Consider the following 23,932-nt stretch of genomic DNA (forward strand, 5'->3'; position numbering starts at 1 on the left):
TGTGTAGTTAACTGTGAGATAACATGTGTGTGTTTTATATGCTATGGCGTGCTATGGTATCAAGAAGAAAGATAGAAAGAGAGGGGACAAGTGGACGTGGCTGCAAGAGGTAGAAAAAATTTTGGCTGGCTACCAAACGCGATCAGACGGATACAATTTAGTGGGTCGGCTTCTGAGATAATGTGTGGCGGTAATGGGAGCATGCGTGTGTTATTTTGTTTGTGGGATTTATATATTTATTTATTTATTTATTTATTTGTTTGTAAAAGCTGAGTTGGTATTTTTATTCGGGATTTTTATAGACGGATTCCTTTCACTCTTAGATTGTAGGATTAATAATTAATTCATGAATGCTAATTATTATACAATCGTGGAATTAAAAAAAAAAAAAGAGAGTGGAAGTTTTATTTTCATGGGTTTTTTCCGCTCCAAGGGTAAATACGGGTTTTTATTCGGAGATAGAGGAGTTAGTTGGGAAAGTATAAGGGAGATGGCGCTGGGCTATGGGATTCCCCGGAAAAATGGGAAATTTTTTGTGGTTAGGGTTGAATTTAGTTTAAAAAGAGTTATTTTAATAAAAACTAAAAGAATTTTTAGTAAAATATTAATAAAATCTTAAATATTAAAGATAAAATTGAGAAGAAATAAATTTTTAAATTAAAATAGTAGAAATTTTAAGAAGAAAAAGAGTAATTCTGGTTCCAGCGCTCGAAAAAATTATTCATAATTTTTTTAGACAGAAACTATTATAGATATTGATATAAAATTTATCTAGCTCAAGAAATACACTCTTGAATAACACTAAAAATATCTAACTTTATTTTTTTAGATATTTTTTATATGAATAAACAACGGGTGAACGGAGCTCTGACAAAACGTTCGTATAAAGCTCACGTACATGATAACTTGATAGCGGCTCATTTAAAACACTAAAACCAAAATTATTTACCTTCAATATTTAAGTAGCTCGGATCAGCTACGGTGAATAATATTTATTGATAAATGACAAAATGGAGATTAAAAAAAAACTGAAAATTGAGGCTTTTTTTGTAGTCCTTGGACAGTTTGTAGTCCTAAAAAAATAGTAAAAATTAAAATTTTGATTTCGTTGGAGCTGATGCAATAGCTACGACTATGTAGAATATGTGGTTTTAATTTCATTAAGATCGGGTCACTGGTTCTGGAGATATCATCTACGTAAACCAGAAAAACATAATTCTGAGATAAACGCGTTTAAAGTTTTTTTAATTGAAAAAAAATTTTACCTAAAGTCAGCCAGCGATGCCGGTACCATATAAAATTCCTCCAGCCTTTTCAAAAATTTTATTTTCTTCCACTCGAACATCCACATAAACCTCGTAAAATAATATAGTTACAGTGGTCCGATCATTTGAAAATTTAAACACAATACTTTTAGATATACTTTCGAAAAATGTAAAAAAAAATTTTTTTTTCAAAAGTTACAAACCAGAATGATCCTTTAATAATTTTTATGATCTACTTGCGTAAATTTTATTCAAAAATAATACTACCAAGAAACTTAAAAAGACCAATAATTTAGAGGAAATTATACAAGACGTGTTAGAGAACTTTAAAATTTAATTATCGTAAAATTTGTTACTTCTAAACTGAGAGAAAAAATTTCTTCTGAAGAAAATTACAAGAATTAAATTTGTTGGAAATTTTCAATAATTTTATTTTTTATCTGAAGAAATCAAAATTGTCCTCACAGTAATTTTATTCTTGAAAAAAATTTTTCTAAATTTAGAAAAAAACAATTTTAGATAAAAATTTTCAAAGTTACAAACCAGAAGAATTTTTTACTATAATTCTAATTTAAATTTTAATTATCAAAATTGTCTAATAAAATTAATACAAAAGAAAAAAAGAATAAGGTTAAAAAAAAACTACACCTCAATAAAAATTCATAATTCATTTTTATATATATATATATATATATATATATATATATATATCAATTTCGATAAACATTGTAGTATATTTTCTTGATCACCGTCATCATTTCTTTAATTAATTAATCTTTTTTGTACCATATCATATATATCATAATTAACATATGCACAAAACAGCGTGCGATGCGCGTAGGCAATAGATTTCTTCTTTATTATATTATATTATTCATTAAAATTACTCATTATTATTATTTATTGTTATTATTATTCATATATTCATATATATTTATCTAGATCAATTAATCCTTCACGCTAAGTGCAATGCACAGAAATACTTTTATTATTATTATTATTAATAATAATAAATCATAATAATTATTTAAAGACACACGCACACATACAAGCTTATATTTTATACAAAAAATACACACATGTGCGCACACAATTTAAACAAATAATAAAAGAGCGATTGATTTTTTTTAAATTAATTTAAATGCCTATGGCACCTTGTTTTATTAATCAATTAATTAATTAATCAATTAATAATTCTTAATCTTATAAAGCTTAATAAATATTAAAGTAGATATAAATAAGTACAAATTAACTGATGCGGATTAATAAAATTATTATTTCATTAATCCATTATATTAATTAATGTTTATTTAATTAATTAATATTAATATTGAGTCACATAATAAAATATATATGCGAGCGATGCGTCTATTGCTAACTATAACTATTTTAATTAATTTATTATTTACAAATATTCCGTAACAATTAATTAATAAATGTACTAATATGTACACAGACAATTGAAAAAAAAAAAAAAAAAAATTATTCATCACGATTAATAAGAAAGCTTAGAGGAAAAATATATTTTTATATATTTTAAAAAAATTTTCTCGTGATTGTTAATTATTATTATTATTTTTTTTTTTTTTTACTCTAAGTACAATTAAATCAACGATATGCAATTACATAAGCGCATCATGTTAATTTTTCAATTTTAAATATACTGCTGATTGATACTGATTGTTTTACAATTATAATTTTAACTCGCTAATTAAGTAATGAGCAAAGAAATAATATTGTGCTATTTTTGATTAGTTAATTAAGTATTTAGAAAATATTATAAGAGCGATTTTTGATAAATAAATTATTTATAAAACAGACTCTATTTGCTTTATTTCTTTTTCAGGCGGGTCCGATGGAGAAGGCGCTGTTTCTATTATTTCTGGTATGTCATCTTCGTTTTCTTCTTCTATGTCTTCATCTATTGGCGTTAATGCGTCCATTACCACTGGCGGTGCCTGTAATTAACAAATTTTAATAATCTACCCTTCAATTTTTTTAACAAAAAAAAAATTTTTAATTAAGGTAAAATTTTTTTAACAAATTATGACAAAAAAAAAAATTTTATTGAGGATAAAAAAATTACCTGTGGCGTAGTGCAACGCTTAAGAGCTGGAGCCATGAAGCTAGTGATAGTACTGATAAGAAAGAAGAAAGCTGCCATGAAAAATGGAATACTATAACTTCCAGTGGCGTCATAAACGCTCCCAGCTATTGGAGCGCCCATTATCGCCGCCGCGCCACGGAACAATATTAATAACCCAAATGCATTGGTTAATTTATCTAACCCTAGTAAGTCCACCAGGATAATTGACGTCAGCGAAATGTAACCAGCTGAAGAATAAAAATAGGTGAATTAATTTTTTATTTATTAAATTTATCAGTCAGATTAAGATAATTTATTTAATGGGAGTGAAATTGAGAGACATTTGACAATTTTCAACATTTTTTTAACAAATAAATTATAGCAAGAAAATTTTCATCTTTAAGAGCTTTGAAAAATTACAAAAGGGATTTTTGTAAATTATTTTCTATGCCTAGTTTATTATAAAAAAAAAAAAAAAAAAAAATTGTCAAGTATACCGAAAAAACAAGATAACACTGGATATCATCCAAGATTATACTCAGTGATATCTGTGCTCAAAAAAAAAAATTTCAGATAGTAGCTTGAAAAATCCAGATTATACTGTGTGATATCTAGATTATACTCAGTGTAATCTGGGATTATACTCAGTATAATCTGGGATTATACTCAGTATAATCTGGGATTATACTCAGTATAATCTGGGATTATACTCAGTATAATCTGAAATTATATCCAGTATAATCTGGAATGATATTCAGTGTAATCTTGTTCTTCCTGTGTATTTATATACTTACATATAGCAGTGCCAAAAAATGTCGCCATTATTATATACGAAGTATAAGATTCACAAAATGGCGTCATTGCTACCGACAATGTTGACACCAACAGGCAAATATTGTTCAACAATAACGAATTAACTTGTGGAAAATCGGCAACAAACCCACAAATTACACGTCCCACGGTATTTGTAATACCGATAATTGATAATAAAAATGGCGCTTGTTGGTGATCAACTCCCTATTATATTTAAAAAAAAAAAAAAAATTAAATTAATTTACTTCTAATTTAATTTTTAGTGAAAAAAAAATTAACTTGAATACTTACATCTTTAATTGCTGAATCAACCAAATAAAAAAATGGTACATATAAACCAGCCATACCGAACACATTACTTATTCCAATTAATAAAAATACAGGATTTCTTAACAGTGACATATCTAACATTGTTCCTAAGGCCTCTTTAAATGATTCTGGTAATTCAAGACACGGGCATAGTGACTCTGAAATAGTTATTAAGCGTTTAACATCTATTATTCGTGACATAAGTTAAGTGATTAATGTACTTATTAAGGTAATTTGTTACGGTAGGTTAAATACTCACGTTCAGGACCTTTTTCCATGTCGCCGTCACGCGCGTCACCGCGGACGGATTTGGGAAGTGAAATAACGGACTGACGGTAATTGGCTATTGATTTTTGACTCTGGTACTCGGGTAAATTGACTATACTACCGCTGTAAAAAATATCCTTACGTGATAGAGGACGAATTATTGCGGGTTTTGGCTTACTAGATTTACTGATACTAGATTTACTGGTTGTGAAGGTTATACTCTCGCCATCCTGAAAAAAAAAAAAAAAAAATTATTAATTAATAATCAATAAGATTATAATTAAATTAAGGTATCCTTCTGGTTTGTAACTTTTTAAAAAATTTGAGAATTTTCATCTAAAATTGTTTTTTTCTAAATTTAGAAAAATTTTTTTCAAGAATAAAATTACTGTGAGGACAATTTTGATTTCTTCAGATAAAAAATAAAATTATTGAAAATTTCCAACAAATTTAATTCTTGTAATTTTCTTCAGAAGAAATTTTTTCTCTCAGTTTAGAAGTAACAAATTTTACGATAATTAAATTTTAAAGTTCTCTAACACGTCTTGTATAATTTCCTCTAAATTATTGGTCTTTTTAAGTTTCTTGGTAGTATTATTTTTTGAATAAAATTTACGCAAGTAGATCATAAAAATTATTAAAGGATCATTCTGGTTTGTAACTTTTGAAAAAAAAATTTTTTTTTACATTTTTCGAAAGTATATCTAAAAGTATTGTGTTTAAATTTTCAAGTGATCGGACCACTGTAACTATATTATTTTACGAGGTTTATGTGGATGTTCGAGTGGAAGAAAATAAAATTTTTGAAAAGGCTGGAGGAATTTTGTATGGTACCGGCATCGCTGGCTGTCTTTAGGTAAGATTTTTTTTTAATTAAAAAAACTTTAAACGCGTTTATCTCAGAATTATGTTTTTCTGGTTTACGTAGATGATATCTCCAGAACCAGTGACCCGATCTTAATGAAATTAAAACCACATATTCTACATAGTCGTAGCTATTGCATCAGCTCCAACGAAATCAAAATTTTAATTTTTACTATTTTTTTAGGACTACAAACTGTCCAAGGACTACAAAAAAAGCCTCAATTTTCAGTTTTTTTTTAATCTCCATTTTGTCATTTATCAATAAATATTATTCATCGTAGCTGATCCGAGCTACTTAAATATTGAAGGTAAATAATTTTGGTTTTAGTGTTTTAAATGAGCCGCTATCAAGTTATCATGTACGTGAGCTTTATACGAACGTTTTGTCAGAGCTCCGTTCACCCGTTGTTTATTCATATAAAAAATATCTAAAAAAATAAAGTTAGATATTTTTAGTGTTATTCAAGAGTGTATTTCTTGAGCTAGATAAATTTTATATCAATATCTATAATAGTTTCTGTGTAAAAAAATAATTAATATTTGCTTTTTTTTTTCTAGCTCGGAAAACAAAAATGATCCCTTAAATTAATATCAGCACCAAATTGTCACTCACATCAGCCTCCATATTGTTGTTCCTGGATCCCAATATGCTGCTAGCAGACAATCTTAAATGCAAGCTTTTCCTGATATCTCCATTACTGTTCAAAGTATTCCTGGAGTTCTTAATGGCACTCAAACTGGGCTTGTAGCGTTCCCCAGTGCTAGTCTTACGGATCCGATCAAAAAATGGCACCGAGCCGTTCTTGGGAAGTCCCTGCACGTGAGTAGTGAACGCCGGCTGGGAAGCGTTCCGCGGTATGATCGGTTTATTGAATTCCGTCTCTGGCTTGTCGGTTTTATCCACCGATATTACAGAATCTTTGGTATTAGCTGTTTCATCTATAGACTTTTTACTCTTGGACTTAATTATTGGGTTTTTGAGATCTAGGCTGCCACTCTTGCTGGTAGCGCCACTGGAGTGTTCCTGGACCTTAACCTCAGAAATTGTCGGTAAGGTTGGAACAGTCGGTACTGGTGTTAACGGTGTTCCTGAATTGTAGTAACCTAAAAATTGAACCATTCGAATTAAAAAATCAAAAAAATTAAAAAAACGCTTCATGCTCTTAGAATTATATTCTAATATGTTAAACTCGGATATGATAAAAATTTGAAATCATTGCGATTGATAAATTTTGAAAAATTGAGATTTTTTTATTTTTAGGCATGTAAATTTTTTTTTCGGCTAATGACAAATTGTTTAATAATATTTCAATTTTTGAATTAATTGATAAAGTTTGAATTGTAGTCGTTCTATATACTTATACTTTATAATTCTCGACTTTGTTTATAGTGATATAATAGTTTATTTATTTATTTATTTATTATAGGGGACATGCGCGCGCATCTTGACTCTACGTGAAAAAACTCAGGGAAATAACCTAACAATTTGATGAACTGAATTTATAATGAAAATTATTTTTAAATTGATTTTTAATTTATTTAATATAATATCTGTGCATTAAAACGGTCCAACAGTAATATTACCAAGTAACAATTAATATATTATTTATTAAAAGTTCGGATTTGAGTTTTAAATATTATTGTTTCAATTGATCCCAAGCAGTGGTTCAATTGCCCCCGAGCGGGGGTCAATTGGACCATTCGACGCGTTTGGATAAATTAATAATTTTTAAAAATTCACGTTGTTTATTGACTAATTTATGTATTGATAATGATAGTAGACATGATAAACTACTATTGCAAGAAAAAAAAAATTATTATTTAGTTTTAATTCAAATAGTAAAAATTTACTAAACTTTTTTTGGTTCAATTGACCCAAAAATTTACTGTAATTAATCAATAACCCAAAAATTTTTAAACCTACCAGGTACAAGCTGGTCTAGATTGAAGCTTGAGTGTACACCAGGGTCGATATTAATCGGCATTTTCATCCGCTTCTCCATGGAACCGTCTGGCAGCTGAACCATGAAGTAGGAACCGCCTATGGAACCGCGTTCCATTTGGAACCGCTTCTCTTCTGCCATTCGCTGGAGCAGCGGCTTCACCGACGGAGGCTTCTGGTACTCCAGAGGGCGCATAAGAGCGCCGAACACCGCGCAGTTGAGGATCAGCCCGGCTAAAATTAAGTGAGCACCCTTCCAGCTGTACGAGTCGATCAGAAAATTAGCAAGTGGCGCAAAAGCAAATGTCCCGAAACCGGAACCGCAGACTGCTATGCCTGTCGCTAATGATCTTTTGGTTTCAAAGTAGTAACCCACGCAGACCACTGCTGGTAAGTAGATCAGTCCGAAACCTACCCCTGAAGAAGAAATGTTATTAATAAAATTGTTAATATTTTTTCAGGTTGTTTGAAGAAGTTTTTTTGATGATTTATTTTTATACTTACCACCCATAACGCCGTAAACTAACATAAGCATATTTACAGAAGAAACAAATGTGGATAATACAAATGCAGTTGCAGCGATAAAACTTCCTGCCATACACACTGCTCTGCATCCATATCTATTTGTCAATGCACTAACAACTGGACCTGAAATTTATTTAATTAATTAATTGTAAGCAAATTATTCATTTTACGATTAATTACTTTTAAGTTAGCAGTCACTTGACCATTTTTTAATTTTATTCAATTTTCAAAATTTTTTCACACAAATTATTTTTACAAAATTGCAATTTTTATTTTTGAAAATTTTTACATGTCAATTTTTTTTTCTATTTTTTTTTTTTTGCAATAATTTATTTATTAAAATTATTAAATATCTTCTATAAATTAGCAAATTTATGTAAAACTCGAGTTTACAGATATTAGAAATTTTTTTTAGAATTTTTTGGCAATAAAATTATTATGAAAAAAAATTTAATGAATTAGAAAAAAATTATTAGAAGCTTTTTTTTTATTTTAATTGATTTGTTATAAAATTAAAAAAAATTGACAACTAACTTCAATATCATGAATTTATTTTAAAAATATTTTATAAAAATTGCACTTGTAATTTTTTTTTTTTAATTCTAACAGTGAAATTTTATAAAAAATTGTTATTATAATTATTTGATTGTCAAAAAAAATTTTTTTAACTGTCAGATGTCTGCTAAATGCAATGTCGTTAAGTTTTTAGTTTGTTCCAAAAGAGGTTATGTATGAAATTTTATGTTTCTTCCAAAAGAGGTTATGTAAAAAATTTTACGTCACTAACAATATATTTTTTCTTGTTTTTTCAGAGTAATTATTACCAAATATTTTTTTAAACAAAAAAAAAAATAATTACCAGCACTGAGGTACATCCCAGACAACAGAGAGCCGACCCACGCAGTCTTTCCTTTGCTCTCTCCAAAATGGATCACAAATTGTTCAAAAAATATTCCAAACGTATACGCGATGCCGTCAACTATCATGTTACACATGAAAGAAGCGAAAACCACCACCCACCCATAGCCCCCGTCAGGAGGAGGCGGAATGTCGTGGTATTCGCACAGAGAGGCATCATCATCTGGTGAAGCTTCATCTCCACCGGTATCTACTCCCGTCAGTCTCGTTTGCTCCTCCACTGAGTATTCACTCTCAGTCTGAAATTAAAAATAATTAAATTAATTTATTTATTAATAAATTAATAAATTAATAAATTAATAAATTAATAAACCAATCAATAATTAATATAGAATGTTAAAAAATTTCAGAGGCTGAAAAATGAACTGGGGAAAAGGAACCGAATATTGACCAGGCAGCATAACAATATGAAAAAAAAAATTTTTTTAATCCTTTAGAATCATTGAAAAATTTATTAAAAATTTTAATTAAAAATTGAATTTTTATAAAATTTTCTACAAAAATTCAGATTTAATTAATAATTATTTTTATCAATGAAAAATTCAATTAAATATTTTATAAAAAATTTTTAATACTTTAGAATCAGTGAAAAATTTTTTTAAAAATAAATTTTAAGGATTTTTTTGAAATTTTAATAAAAATTGAATTTTTTAATAAAATTTTCTATAAAATTTTGGATTTTATTTACAATTATATTTAATTTTATAAATTAAATATTTAAAATATTTTTTTTCAAGTAATCAATAAAAAATTTACAATCCTTTAGAATCATTAAAAAATTTTTTTAAAAATAAATTTGAAGAATTTAATTAAAATTAAAATTTTAATAGAATTTTCTACAAAACTTCAGATTTAATTAATAATTATATTTATCAATAAAAATTTAATTAAATTTTTTTATAAAAAATTTTAAATCCTTCAGAATCATTAAAAAATTTTTTAAAAAATAAATTTGAAGAATTTAATTAAAATTGAATTTTTTAATAAATTTTTCTACAAAACTTTGGATTCAATTAATAATTATATTTAATTCTATAAATTAAATATGAAAAATATTTTTTTTCAAGATTTCAAAAAAAAATTCAATTAAATATTTTATAAAAAATACTACTGGTCAGTATTTAGAACATAAGCGTTCAATATTTAGTAAATAATGTTTAATACTGGAGCAATCGGCTGTAACGTTAATTATTACAATTAAATATTAATTATTAAGTATTTTACACACAAAAGTAATATAGTTTGTAAGTTAAAACTATAAAAAAAGAAAAACACTCATTTCAGCTGATAAATTCTTCCAATAAATTAACAAATAATTTATTACTGTTAATTTTATCTAAACTGATCAATATTTGGAGCCAGAATAATTAAAAAAAAAAAAAATAATTGCAATAATTTATGGTGAAAAATTATCAATGAAAAGAGAAAGGAAAACCCTGACATACTTTTATATTTATCTAGGACTATTTACACATCATTATATTTATTATTATTGTTGTTGTTTAGCGCCATAAATTCTGCAATTTGAATCACGGAAAAATTTATTTCTTCTTAATTGAAGACATATATGTGAACAGACACTTGAACTCAAATTGTTAATAATAGAAGCCGTGATCTATTTAAAAAAAAAAAAAAAAAAAAAAAAAAAAAAAAAAAAAACACGAACCTCGTCGTCCATCGAAATGGAAAATAAAAACTCGTTTTTCATGTATAGTACTACACACTTACAACTCAAATTAATACTGTGAATAACTATCCGCTTTATCTATCCTAATCGAATCTATTAATGATATGATAAATTTGAATTACTCAATACTATTATTGTGTGCGTGTGACTGTGGAACGTCATATAGTCAGAGCTAAATTATTTAGTTTCAGTGACAATGGGTAAACCATTTTTAAAATTGTAAATTTATAAATAGACGGTGATTAATTTTTAAGAGTAAGAAAAATATTTTTTTACTAATAAATTTTTTTTTTTTTTTTTTTTTTTTTTTTTTTTAAATCCAAGTAGCCTGCTAGTGTAAAGAATCTCTATGAAAAAAAATTATACGTAGAAATATTTTTTGTATGCATCTTAAAATTAATTTTTAAATTAATTAATAAGATTTTTAAGGAAACTTCTGAAAAATTTACTTATTAAATAATTATTAATTGCAATTTTTTAATTTTAAGATGTAAATTTTTTTTTTATTTATTTACAAAAATTCTAAAAATTATCAAATATCTACTAAATTAATTTTCATAAATTATTTTCTTCGATAATAAATACTTTGTAGATAGTTAATCTTTAAAATATTTTTCTAATTATATAAATTGTGATTAGACAATGTAAACATTACAATACATCATACATCGACAAAGTTGTAAAGAAATTAAATTTAGCTAATGTATCTTGTTGTTTATTATAGAGCAGGCAACTATGTATAACTATAATCGCCTTGTAATAAATTCAAAATTTTTTTAATTTATAGATTTTTACAATTTTTATCGAGAATTTTTTTTAGAAAAATTTTTTGTCATAATTTATATGTAAAAAAAAATTATAAAATGAAAAATTTAGATTATAAAAATTAATATAGCAGATATTTTATAACTTTACAAATTTTGGAGACAAAAAAATTTAGAAAAAAAAAATTAACGTGTGAAAATTAGAAATTATTAAAAATTCAATTTTTTAAATGATCAAATGATTGCTAATTTTAAATCTATAAAAAAATTGTTAAAATTAAATCAACTGATATTTGATAATTTTAAGAATTTTTGTAACAAATTATGGCAAAAAAAATTTTTTTTAAAAATTGACATTTAGAAATTTAAAAAAACTACAAAAGCAATTTTTTAAAAATAATTTGTGAGAACAAATTTTTTTGTTTAATAAAATTAAAAAATTATGACACTAAAGATAACAGATATAAAAATTTTTTTAAATATTTATAGCAATTAAATTATTAAAAAAAAATTTAATTAAAAAGTTTTACATCTTAAAATTAATTTAAATTATTGTAATTAATTTATTAAAAAAATTTTTTAAATTAACAGCTGACTGCTAAATTCAGTATTATAAAAAATTGTATTTTTTATGAAAATTAACTCAGCAGATAGTTGATAATTTTAAGAATTTTTGTAACAAATAAATTATGGCAAAAAAAATTGACATTTAGAAATTTTAAAAAATTACAAGTGCAATTTTTTAAAAATAATTATTTGGAACAAATTTATTTGTTAAAAAAAATGAAAAAATTGTCAAGTGACAGCTAACTTTAATGTCATAAATTTTCACAATTTTTTAGAATTTAAAATTAATTAAAAATTAGCTGTCTGCTAAATTGACACATAAAATAAAAACATTAATTTACTTGAACTTAAAATTATAAAAAAAAAAAAAAATTCTTAGTTAAAATGAAATAATTAAAACTGTCAACAATGACAAAACTTTTTATCACACTGTCTCATTCACACAAGTTCTAACAATCGGACTTATCTCTAATCTTCCTTATCACTCGGATCAACCCATACAACACACAAAGTCTCCCGAAGGCATTAAAAATTCCCTAAAAACTAAAAACAATTAAGTAAAACAAAACAAAAACAAATAAACCCACCGTGCTAATTTTTCTAACTCGCCTGGAGCCGTACTGGCTGTACTGAGATTTGTTGAGCGACACCCGCGACATTATAACCAAAATCCAGCAAACACACACAAAATAATCTAAAAAATGAAATTAACCACAACGCACTCAAACTAAATTCAAAACTCAGCTCCAAGAACAATCATTTAAAATAAAAATGTGTCTCGTCATAGTCAGCTGCCATCTTTAACTATTTAAAAATAATATAAAATATTTTTTTCACTCTCTTGATCAGATGCAATACGCTCGAGCTCCTGGATACGACTCAGTGCTCAAGTCAACAAACGGAATCCAAAAATATATTTCTGCAAGTAATATAATAACAAAATTCAGGTCTTTAAACTCAAATAATAATAAAAAACAAAATCCTTGAAAAATTACGCACACGCACTGACTAACCTTAAAATATTTTTTTTATTTTTAAATTATTTTTTTTTTTCATTTTTAAATTAATTTTTTTTATTTTTTGTTACAGAAAATTTTAATAAAATTGAAGAGAAAAAAATTAAAGTGAGTAAAATAATAATTTTTTTTTATTTAATGGTGTGTTATGCACTAAGCAAGTGCATTAAAATGTGCAATAATGTTTTTATAATTTTTTTAGGTGCTAGTGATGCTGATTAACATACACAAAGCACGAAGAACGGAGACACGCACTTAGAATTATAACTGTGCACTTGCACTTCCACTGGAGACTGCTACTGTACTTATACTGATGCTGATACTGGAAGATAAAGAGATAAAATAGGACTGGACACGAACGCTGAGCTATGACCGCTAATTCTGATGACTGGCAAGTGTTGTGAGTTGTGTTGGTACTGCAGATACTCATTACTCATTTTTCATTGTTCAGTTTGTTAATTATTCAGTTTATTCATTTTATTCAATCGAGTGGATTCGCTTGTTCTATTGTTCATCAGTCGTAATTTTTTTATTTGTTGTCATTGTTGTTTCAAGCGCGCATCGAGTGAGTACTCTTTACGATTATCACAAATTATACCGTTATGATATTGTTTAGATGCTGATTCGGGTTTATTTTATTTATTTTCAGATATAGAGCGACATCATAGAGTTATCGACTGCCGGGTGCTGAGTTTTCTGCTTTTTAAGCAATTTTATAGATATTTGCTAAGTGAAAAATTGCAAATATTTATTATGATTAAGTCAGCCGACATATAAAAATTTTTGCAAGTTTTTTTTTATTGAAAAAATTATGAAAAAAAAATAAACAAAATTTGCACTTGTGAAAAACTTGAAAAATTATAAGTGCAATTTTTTAGCTCTAATTTAATTAATTAAAAAACTTTTAAAATGTCGGCTGACTTAATTTTCATAAATATTGAAGATATTAAAGTGTGCAGTCACTAAAGAATTTTTAAATTTTATTTTACAAAAAAATTATTTAAAAAAAATTGAATTTTTAATTTTTTTTAATTTCAAAAAATCAATTTTTTTTACCATAATTTATTATGACATTAAAGTCAGCTGTCATCTGACCAATTTTTAATTTTATTTAATAATTAAATTTATGATAAAAATTTATTTTAAAAAAATTGAATTTTTAATTTTTTTTTTAATTTATAAAAGTCAATTTTTTTTTTAATTTTTTAAAAAATTTATTTGTTTAAAATTTCGACATTAAAGTTAGCTGTCACTTGACAATTTTTCAATTTTTTCTAAAAAAAAAAAATTTTTGTTAAAAAAGTTATTTAAAAAAAAATTGCATTTTTAATTTTTTAAAATTTCTAGATGTCAATTTAGAAAAAAAAATTTTTTTTTTGGCTATAATTTATTTGTTTAAAATTTTTTAAATTATTAAATATGTGCTATATTAATTTTCATTATGATAATTTTCAAAATTTAAATTTTGAACTGAAACTTTCGGGAACTTATTTTTTTTTTATCTATAAAATTATGACGTAAAAAACAATTATTATTATATATTATTAATAAGGCGGTAAATTTATTAATTATAAAAAAATTCTTTTAATAAAAATCTAATTAATTTTTTTTTTTTTTTAGGTAACAGTATATTATGTAATATAAAAACGGATAATAACTTTTGAAGATGATCTAGTTGCGATAGCATGACCAACAAATATTGTATGATCACATATTTTGATAACCGAGTGATTATCGTGATTAGACCAGGATAATAAAAATTACGAGATAAAGTCCGTGAGTACTCTCTGTACTAGTTACTTAACGTTAATTTCTAGGTGTAAAAAAATTTTTAAGTGGTATATAAAGTACATAAAGGCTCGAATCTTTTTAGATTATACCTTTATCTCAGATTGTAGAAACATAAATTCTATTTTATTACTTGATTAACTCATTTTAGTAATTTATTTATTGAAGATTATGTTTTATGTTAAAAGAGTCAAATTTCTTTCATTTCATTCTTCAATTTTTTATTTTATCTGAATTAATCATTTAATTAGAATAGAAAAAATTCAATTTAACTTTAATTATAGGTGATAATAATCTGATAGAGGTTTTTGATTAAAACCTTAAATTAAATTTAATCTTACTGATAGTCTTTTAATTACTTCTAATTTAATTTTTCAGCAGTGAGATGAGATTTTTAATTTAATTTAATTCATTGACAATTACTTTCTTAAAATTTTTTTTTCTCAAATTTTACTAGAATTATTATCACTTATTTTTATAAAAATTTTTAAATTATAAATTTTAGTAGATGATGAAAAAATTATTTTTTTATAATTAAAAATTAATTTTTTAAAATTAAAATTTTTGACATTTTTAGAGATATAAACTCATCCCGATGTTACACTCTTCAAGAGCTTTCATTTAAGTACCCACATGCATTTTTGATATATTTTTCATATATACATATTTATAAAATATATAAATATATAAAATATATGAAAAATTGATGTGGGTACTCAAATGAAAGGTCTCGGTGAGTATAACACCGAGATGAGCTTATATTTTAAAAAATGTCAATATTTCACAAGATACACAAGGTCATTTCTTACATTAAAAAGTTTTTTTGTTCAATTAATTAATAATTAAATATGACTATCCTAAAAACAAAATTTTTCTTATTCTCTTAATAACATAAATAATTTTCAATAAAAAAAATTAATAAAAATAATTTTTAGCAAACTCGTTAAATAAAAAATTAAATGATAAAAAAATTTTCTAAAATGAAATATTAAATAAATTTTTTCTAATCAATACCTTATTTTTAGGAGACATCCTGAGATATCCAAGCAATTAATTATTATACAAATAGGCCGGCTTGTAAGACCGGGACCAGCAATAGCAATATCAATTACTCTCAATAAACCAAAGAAGAAAACGACATGCACACACAAATAAACGAATTATATTAAATTATCCTCTACTCGGCCCGGGTCTTGTAACATATAATACGTGAATTATTCTCGAGTAGAGCTCGAGTGGAGCCAGAGTTATTAAAACGTTTCTGGTATGAAGTTATCACCAAACGGACATCCCATCCCGCAGCTACAGCACACTACTGAACCAGATACCTCCCCCCGGCCCCTATTTCTACCAATTATCCCCCTCTATTATATTAAACAAGTACATTACATTACATTAGATCGCTATGTTGCATTACACATGACATTACACCAACTATTTATATTTATTTATTTTTTTTTATGCTTCCAGGCTCACTCCATTGCTCAAACAGAACACCATTGAATTTAATTAACCAGCATCATCGGGTAATGAGTGTCATTTAAATTTTTACTCACTTATTTTTTTTTTTTATTTATTTGTTTACTTGTTTATGTTTGTTTGAACGCATCAGTCAAGTCAAATGCCACCCACCCACATGCTTTTCATTACCCATTTCATTATTGTGAGACAAAGAGTACAAAGTTCTTAATATCAGGCCAATGACCTTCATTTATTATTATTTATTATTATTATTTTAGTCCTATTTTTTTAAACAAAGTTTTTGATAAGAAAATTATTTTATTTTATTTTTTTTAAACTTAAAAAAAATTTTTTTTTTTCTAAGAATAAAAATTATTTTATTCTTTAAAAATAATTAGAATGAAATTTTATTCATAGAATTTTAAAGCAAAAATATTGTTATTATTAAATTTAGAGATAACTATACCAATAATAATAATAATAATAATAATAATAATAATGAATATAAAAAATTTTTAGTCAAATGAGGGAGTAAAAAATTTTAAATTTTTAAATTTTAAACTTTTGAAAACTAGGGATAAATTTTGAAATTTAAATTAAAATTTAATTTTGGAGAAAAAATGAGAGGTAAGAAAAAATTTATAAGGAATATTATAATTTATAAAGTAAAATTCTGTCTAAGATTATAGTAATAAACTTAAGAGTTTTTTATCATCATTATAATAATTGATAAGTAAATTACTTTTTTTTTTTTTTTTTAGATTAATTTTGTTAAGTACTCTGGGGAGCGAGTCAGGGAAGTTTCTAGGAGAAAGGAATATTATATTATAAATAGTTTAGTAATGATTATGCATATAATATAATGGCTTATGCATATATAATATTTGTTTTTTGTTATGTAAGCTGATTTTACAGTTTGTTTAATTTAGGTATATGAATGATTACGGCAAAAGGAAAATGAGGAGTAGGAAATTTATTTAGAAAATAGGGGTTGAGATTTTTTGGAAGAATATTGAAGGAGTTTGTCAAAAAATTTAAGTAATAAATATATAAAAAAAATAATAATAATAATAATAAATTTTAGCCTCTCATTTTTTTCCAAAATTTTAATTAAAATTAAAAAAATTAAATTTCAAAATTTATCCCTAGTTTTCAAAAGTTTAAATTGCTATTTTTGGCTAAAATATTGAAAATAAAAAAATGATAAAAATCCTTTTTTATAGAAAATCAAATTCTCTACAAAAAAGCTCCTTAGCAATTTTGCCCTATCTCTAATTTTTTTTTTCAAAATTTTAATTTAAATTTCACAAATTAAGTTTTAGAACTTACCCCTAGTTTTCAAAAGTAAAAAGTGCTATTTTTGGTTAAAATATTGAAAATAAAAAAAAGTGATAAGAACACTTTTTCATAAAGGATAAAATTTTCTACCCAATAGGTCATCAATTTTGCTTTATCTCTCATTTGTACTTCAAAATTTTAATTTTAAATTCAAAAATGAAGTTTTAAAATTTATCCCTAGTTTCCAAAAGTTTAAAGTGATGTTTTTGGCTAAAATATTGGAGATAAAAAAAAATTACAAGTGACTTTTTTTCATAGAAGGTTGAATTTTTTATAAAAAAAAATTCTTAACAATTTTATTGTATCTCTAACTCTTAGCAAAAATTAAAAAAATAAAAAGTAAAATTTTTATAGCCTCATTTAACTATCAACTTTTAAATTTATAATCTCAAATAATAAAAAAAAAAATAATAATAATGACTATAAATAAAAAAAATACTAACAATGCATCAATCGCAAGTAAATAAAAATAAACGATGACTCAACCAGACACATAATTACTCATATTATCAACGCTTGTAAAAAATGCTCTAAACAAATTGCCTGGTCAATTATTAGATATCATCCTTATCCCAGTCGACTTGTCAATTATACATAACAACAATAAAAATAACTTACAGCGGTAGATATAGGACGGGGATTGATCTGTAGGCCTTCGTCATCTCCAACTGGCTCCTCATACTGGTCCTCTCTGCTGCTGGTGGGGCCCATTTTAGGCGCCTCCAGGCGCGCAGTTATCAAAAAATTTAATAAACTTCTCTCTCGATAAAAATAATTATTCTTCCTCGGGTTTTTTTACTTTTGTTAAAGTTTACTTGTTTATTAACAATGTCACGCCCGGAATAAACTCGAGGACATTTAACAGTTACATCAGTGGACCCTCGTCGCTTCGAAATTCCCAAGACCCGTCTGGTCTCTTTTTTTGTGCAATCGACTCTCATTAGTCAAATTTACTATTACTACTTTATTATTTATTTATTTAATAATAACAAGCTGCTAAACTAGGGCGATTCACTTGTAACAATTGATCCTTAATCGCGTACTACTTTAAGTTGATCTAAATATCGAACTTTTTAGTGTACGTAGTCTTTTTCAAACTAGGACAGCCTTGATTTTTTTTTCGAGCCAGGATCTGAAATTTAAAAAATAAATTTATTTATTTTTTTTTTAAACTTAAATTTTAAAAATAAAGAAATATTTTTTAATATTAAAATAAAGAATTATTTCTTATTTTAAATTAAAAAAAAAAAAAAAAAAAAAAAAAAAAAAAAAACATTACAAAATTACAAGGTAATTTTTTAAATCTAGCAATTTTCAAAATTAAAAAAATTTTTTTATCATTTTTAAATTATTAAAAAAATTTTTTTAATTCTTTAAAAATGTTTAAATTTTATCACAACAATTAAAAAAATTATTTAAAAATTTTTAATTATTTAAAAATAAGAAAAAAAAATTTTTTTAATAAAAAACAGGATAAGTGTACATTTTTAGACTTTAAAAGTGAAAAAATATAATTAAAAAAAAATTTCTATTCATAATTTAAAAAAAAAATTTTTTTTCAATTAAATTTTAAAATTTTAAATCTAAAAAATTATCCAAATTTATTCTTAAAAATCTTAATTTATAAAAAAAAATCAGACATTAAAAATTTTATGACACTGAAATTAAAAGACAATTTTATTTTTCTTAAAAAATAAATTAATTTTAAAAAATTTAATTAAAAATTTTTTAGTTTATAAAAATGAAATTTTTCAAATAAATTTAATATTTAAAAAAAATTTTTTAAATTATTAGATTTCTCAATTGCAGTATCACAAAATTTCCAATAATTTTCAGTATCACAAAATTTTTTTACAAACAAAAAAAAATTTATTAAATCAAATTTTCAAATTTAAAATCTAAAAAATCACCCGAATTTTATCCTAAAAATCTTAATTTGTAAAAAAAAAATGTCAATTTTTAAAAATATATTTTTTATGATAATTGATTATAAAAATTCTAAAAATTTTTTAAATAAATTTTCCATGTAAAAATTTATGAATTAAAAAAAAATTTTTAAAATATCATTTTCAATTTTAGTATCAAAAAATTTCAAATAATTACAATAAAATAAACTATGACAAAAAATAATAAAAAAAAATTTAACTCACTTTTCAGATTTTGGACGCCAGCAAAAAAAAATTACCATCAAAAGGAAGAAGCGTTTTTATAAAAAAAAAATAAAAACTAGAATAACTGACCACTGTCAACTCGCGTCTGTCAGAAAAGCACCCGCGAACAATCACCAATCACTTGGCCTCGGCAATGAACAATACCTCGACAATTAACAAGAATACTAATGAAAATGAAACTGAAAATGACAACAATTATAAACAACAAAGTATAATGTCCTAAATGGATGCGTTATTATAAATGACAATCGGGCAGCTGATCCCGCGGTTGGGTAGCGCCGCAGCGCCCCGGGATCAATAAACCGACGCCGGCCGTCGCCTTCTGTTCCTTCCTGGCGTCCAACGGAGCTTTACAGCCCATCGGAGCTGTTGCCATCGTCAGCGACCCAGTCTCCACCTCCACCATCGTGGATATTCAGCACAGATCACATAACAGCATTTGCGCGGTTCACCATCGCCTGCTACTGAGCACGCGCAATTTATCTTTAATCTTGGATGCTGCTGAAAATCTTTCTAGCTTTTTAGCTTCTCATCCGCTTAGGATCCACGCAATAATAATGTCCGATGCAATGCAAACTGATCCTGTGGTAAGAAAAAAATTATTTAAAATTTTTAAGAATTTATTAAAAAAAAAAAAAAATTAAGAAATTTTTTATCTTTAATAAAAAAAGCAGAATAAAAATTTAAGTTCTTGAGTAGATCACGATCGAGCTTTTGTGTTTCATTGATTGGTGAACTGGCGCCTGGTGAGCACACGCCCGTCGTGTCAGCTCAACCCTAGTTGCTGGTTGCTGGTCGCCAGTCTACACGAACACCAGATCGATACCTGGTTTTATATGTGCGATACCCCAGATTGTTGTTATTCTTGTCCAATAAATACTCATCATATGCTTGTCTGCAGTCTGCTATCAAGTCTAGACTTTGCTTTATTATGTTTCATTTTTAATGCACATTTCTATCTTAGTTACCTGCCAAGTTTTTTTTTAGCACCATTTTTTATAATTTAAGACCTTTTATTTTTTTTTACATTTTAAAAAAATTATAAATTAAATTTTTTTACAATTAAGGGATCATTCTGGTTCCATCTCTAAGTCCCTTGCTAGAAGTTAAAAATTATTCTAAATTAATAAAAGCTTTAAAAAAAATTTTTAGATGAAAATTTTCAAATTTTTTAAAAAGTTATTGACCCCTTGATCCTTTAATTAAAATAAAAGGTCTGCGACATTTCTAAAATTTTTCAAATTTAATTTACTATGGAAGATTAAAAAAAAAAATTATTCATTAAAAAAATGTTATATAATTTTTTTCTACTTATGACTTAGAAAAAATTATATAAATTTTAGATAACTAAGTCTAGCGACTGCGTAAAAATGACCTGATTTTATTCGACCTAGGCCAGTCCTTGAAAAATAATGGTGCATTAAATTTACATATCTACAGTTATAGAATTTAAGCTCTAGGACAACTATTTAGCTTACGTAAAAGCTAACGACCTCTTTTTTACAAACAATTAACATTTCTATTACAATTTTTTTATAAAGCAATTTTAAACTATTTTTATTAATTTTTAATTTTAAAAATTTATAAAATAATAATTGAATTTTTTTATTGAATTTAAAAATTTTTAATAAAATAATTATAATTAAAAAAATTAAAAACTTACTAAGAAGAAACATAACTACAAGTATCACCAGCAGCCCGACTATTATTAATATTAATAACAATACTCTGTGCAATTACAGCAAGATTATCAGTACCCGCAGCCAAGTCAGACAATTTATCCATCGGAAGAGTCTTGACGAGGTTTTCAAGTACGCGATAATTAAGAAGTTCATAAGTCAGCGACTGGAGAATCCTCAGAGCTTTTTCCCTGACTTCTTGCGGGAAGGAGTCATCGAAAAACTTTACAACGTTCTCGTAGACCTTCAACTCCAGCAGATAAGCGAGTCCTTCTCTGTTCAGACTCACGTTGTACAGGATCAGCAGAATCAACCTTAAGTTAAATTATTAATTATTATAATCTCTATTGGAGATTAACTGATACTTACTGGACTACAGATTGCCCGATTTCCCCGACTAATGACGGAATTTCTTGGATCAGGTGCTTAATTAAATCTCTGCCGTCAGGTAATTTTAAGAGAAATTGCCGGCCTTCTCCAATTGACGTCAAATTAGCGATGAATCCCAGGACTGACATTGTGAATTCAGTGATGTCGTTTTTTAATGGTGGGTAATTCGGCGAAAATGTTTCGATGTATGATGAGAATGTTGTGTTGGCTATTGATATTGCTTTTGCAACTTTGTCTTGCCTCTGGAATTAATAATTTATGTTAATATTAATAATAATAATTTTTTTTATCAAATCTAATTTATTCTAAGTCATATTTTTAATTAATTTTTTTTTTTTTTATATTAAATTAATTAAAAAAGAATAAATTTTAAAAATCGCAGATATTTGATTTTAATTAACAAATAAATTAAGGGATCATTTAAGCTTGTAACTTTTGAAAAAATTAAAGAATTTTTATCCAAAATTATTTTTTCCTAATTTTAGAAAATTTTTTTTTCAAGAAAAAAATTACTTTGAGAACAAGTTAATTTTTTTCCAGTGTACTAAACAAGTTTAAAGTTTTATTTTTGTTGTCCTTGACTTTAAATTAAAATTATGGATTTTTTCCAGGTAGTTACATCAGATTAAACACATACATACGTCAGTCAACCAGCAATTAAGATTCTGCGGATACTTTGACGTTGTCCATAGCAAAGAAAATGCAGTAGCCCCGAGCTCAGTACAATATTTACTCTGCTCATCAGTCTGCGCCACCAGCTGAGTTACCTCTTCTTCAAATTGCGCGATTGTCTGCTGCTCTTTTTGATGCTTCAAGAACAAGTCTCCGTAGCTTGCTTCCATTTTTGCAAGCTTATCTTCAGTCTCTGTTTATTTAAAAATTCTTTCATTAATTATTTAGAAAACAAATAATTTTGTAAAAATTATAAAAAAAATTTTTAACATATTTTTGAGTAGATTTCCAACAATTTTTATAGAAATTTATGAATAATTTATTTATTTCAGGAATAATGTTATAAAAAAATGAATTTAGAAGTTTTGAAGAATAATTTTTATCTTACTTGTGTTTTCTTCTCATAAATATTAAGCTTGTATAATAAAACTATAAAAAAAAATAATTATAAAAAAATTCAACTTTTTGATATTGATAAAATATTTTTAAAACAATATTAAGTTTGATAAATTACTAAATTTGATTAAATCACATATTAAAATTAGCAGAGATTTAATTTGTTTAAAAAAAAAAAAAAAAATTATTAAAAAAAAAAATTGCATTCAAAATTTCTAAAATTATAAAATATTTGCTAAATGAATTTTATGACATTAAAGTTAACTGTCACTTGATAATTTTTTAATTTTCTTTAACAAAAAAATTATTTTAAAAAAATTGCATTTTTAATTTATTAAAATTTCTACAAGTTCAGTTTTTTAATATTTTTTTTTTTTTCGCTATAATTTATTTATTAAAAAAAATTAAAACAATTGTAGAGTGACAGCTAACTTAAATGTCATATGAATTTTAATGAAATTACCTCTTAATCTCCGAAGAAAAGTGTCAATCAGTGAATTATTAGTTTGAACCATCTGATAAAACCTCAATCTCAAAGTGTCAATATGTTCATTCAACACCGGGTCGAGAATTAATTTCGGAAGATCTTCAAGAAAAATTTCAATATTATTTTTCGCTTTTTCAATATTATCTTCAATGTCATCCTAAAAAAAAAAAAAAAAAAAAAAATTATTAACCATCAATAAGTCACTAAAGTCAAAATTTTAACCTCACAAAATAACTCACAAAATTTTTTTCTACTTTCTTCAAATCTTCTTCCATTATGTCACAAATAAAAAACAATTAATCAAATTAATCATAACAAATTTTTTTAATTTCTTAAAATAATAATTATAATAATATATTAATTACAATAATTAATTATTTACTTCAATAAATATATAAATAAATAAATAAATAAATAAATATTTGATTAATATTTTCAGGTGAATTTCAAATTAAACGGAAATTTATAAAATTAATCAGCGCCATCTGGGCAAACTTTAAAGCTACTTATTTTGAGCGGTTCTGATT

At 25.1% G+C, this 23,932-nt stretch overlaps 2 protein-coding genes and 1 long non-coding RNA gene across 6 annotated transcripts; 1 reads left to right on the forward strand and 2 right to left on the reverse strand.

Annotated features, from left to right (window-relative positions):
• Positions 1-1,918: 1,918 nt before the first annotated feature.
• LOC141537884 (uncharacterized) lies at positions 1,919-20,368 on the reverse strand. 4 transcript variants are annotated; one of them, XM_074259088.1, is made up of 11 exons: positions 19,761-20,368; positions 18,229-18,742; positions 8,931-9,228; positions 8,051-8,194; positions 7,529-7,963; positions 6,218-6,708; positions 4,733-4,970; positions 4,456-4,631; positions 4,146-4,368; positions 3,352-3,599; positions 1,919-3,223 (listed from the first exon to the last, which is right to left on the reverse strand). In XM_074259088.1, the coding sequence occupies exons 2-11, from the start codon at positions 18,319-18,321 to the stop codon at positions 3,074-3,076; spliced, it is 2,496 nt and encodes an 831-aa protein (XP_074115189.1). In that variant the 5' UTR covers positions 18,322-18,742; positions 19,761-20,368; the 3' UTR covers positions 1,919-3,073. The 4 variants fall into 4 exon arrangements, with proteins under 4 accessions (XP_074115189.1, XP_074115192.1, XP_074115190.1 ...); XM_074259091.1 differs by lacking the exons at positions 18,229-18,742; positions 19,761-20,368 and adding an exon at positions 15,826-16,163; XM_074259089.1 differs by lacking the exons at positions 18,229-18,742; positions 19,761-20,368 and adding an exon at positions 12,595-13,496.
• On the forward strand, positions 5,240-6,288 carry LOC141537887 (uncharacterized). The gene is made up of 3 exons (XR_012480982.1): positions 5,240-5,596; positions 5,789-5,912; positions 6,163-6,288. It is a non-coding gene; the product is annotated as an uncharacterized LOC141537887 (long non-coding RNA).
• A 19-nt stretch (positions 20,369-20,387) lies between the features above and the next one.
• LOC141537886 (heat shock factor 2-binding protein) lies at positions 20,388-23,730 on the reverse strand. Its single transcript, XM_074259093.1, has 6 exons — positions 23,645-23,730; positions 23,382-23,562; positions 22,492-22,715; positions 21,830-22,092; positions 21,445-21,774; positions 20,388-20,880 (listed from the first exon to the last, which is right to left on the reverse strand). Exons 1-6 carry the CDS (start codon positions 23,678-23,680, stop codon positions 20,844-20,846), a joined length of 1,071 nt encoding a protein of 356 aa, XP_074115194.1. The 5' UTR covers positions 23,681-23,730; the 3' UTR covers positions 20,388-20,843.
• Between the last annotated feature and the right edge of the window lie 202 nt (positions 23,731-23,932).

Source organism: Cotesia typhae, unplaced genomic scaffold, assembly GCF_013202065.1.
Source record: "Cotesia typhae breed Kobodo isofemale line unplaced genomic scaffold, CoteBio_Ctyphae contig_20, whole genome shotgun sequence".
NCBI classification, from domain to species: domain Eukaryota; kingdom Metazoa; phylum Arthropoda; class Insecta; order Hymenoptera; family Braconidae; genus Cotesia; species Cotesia typhae.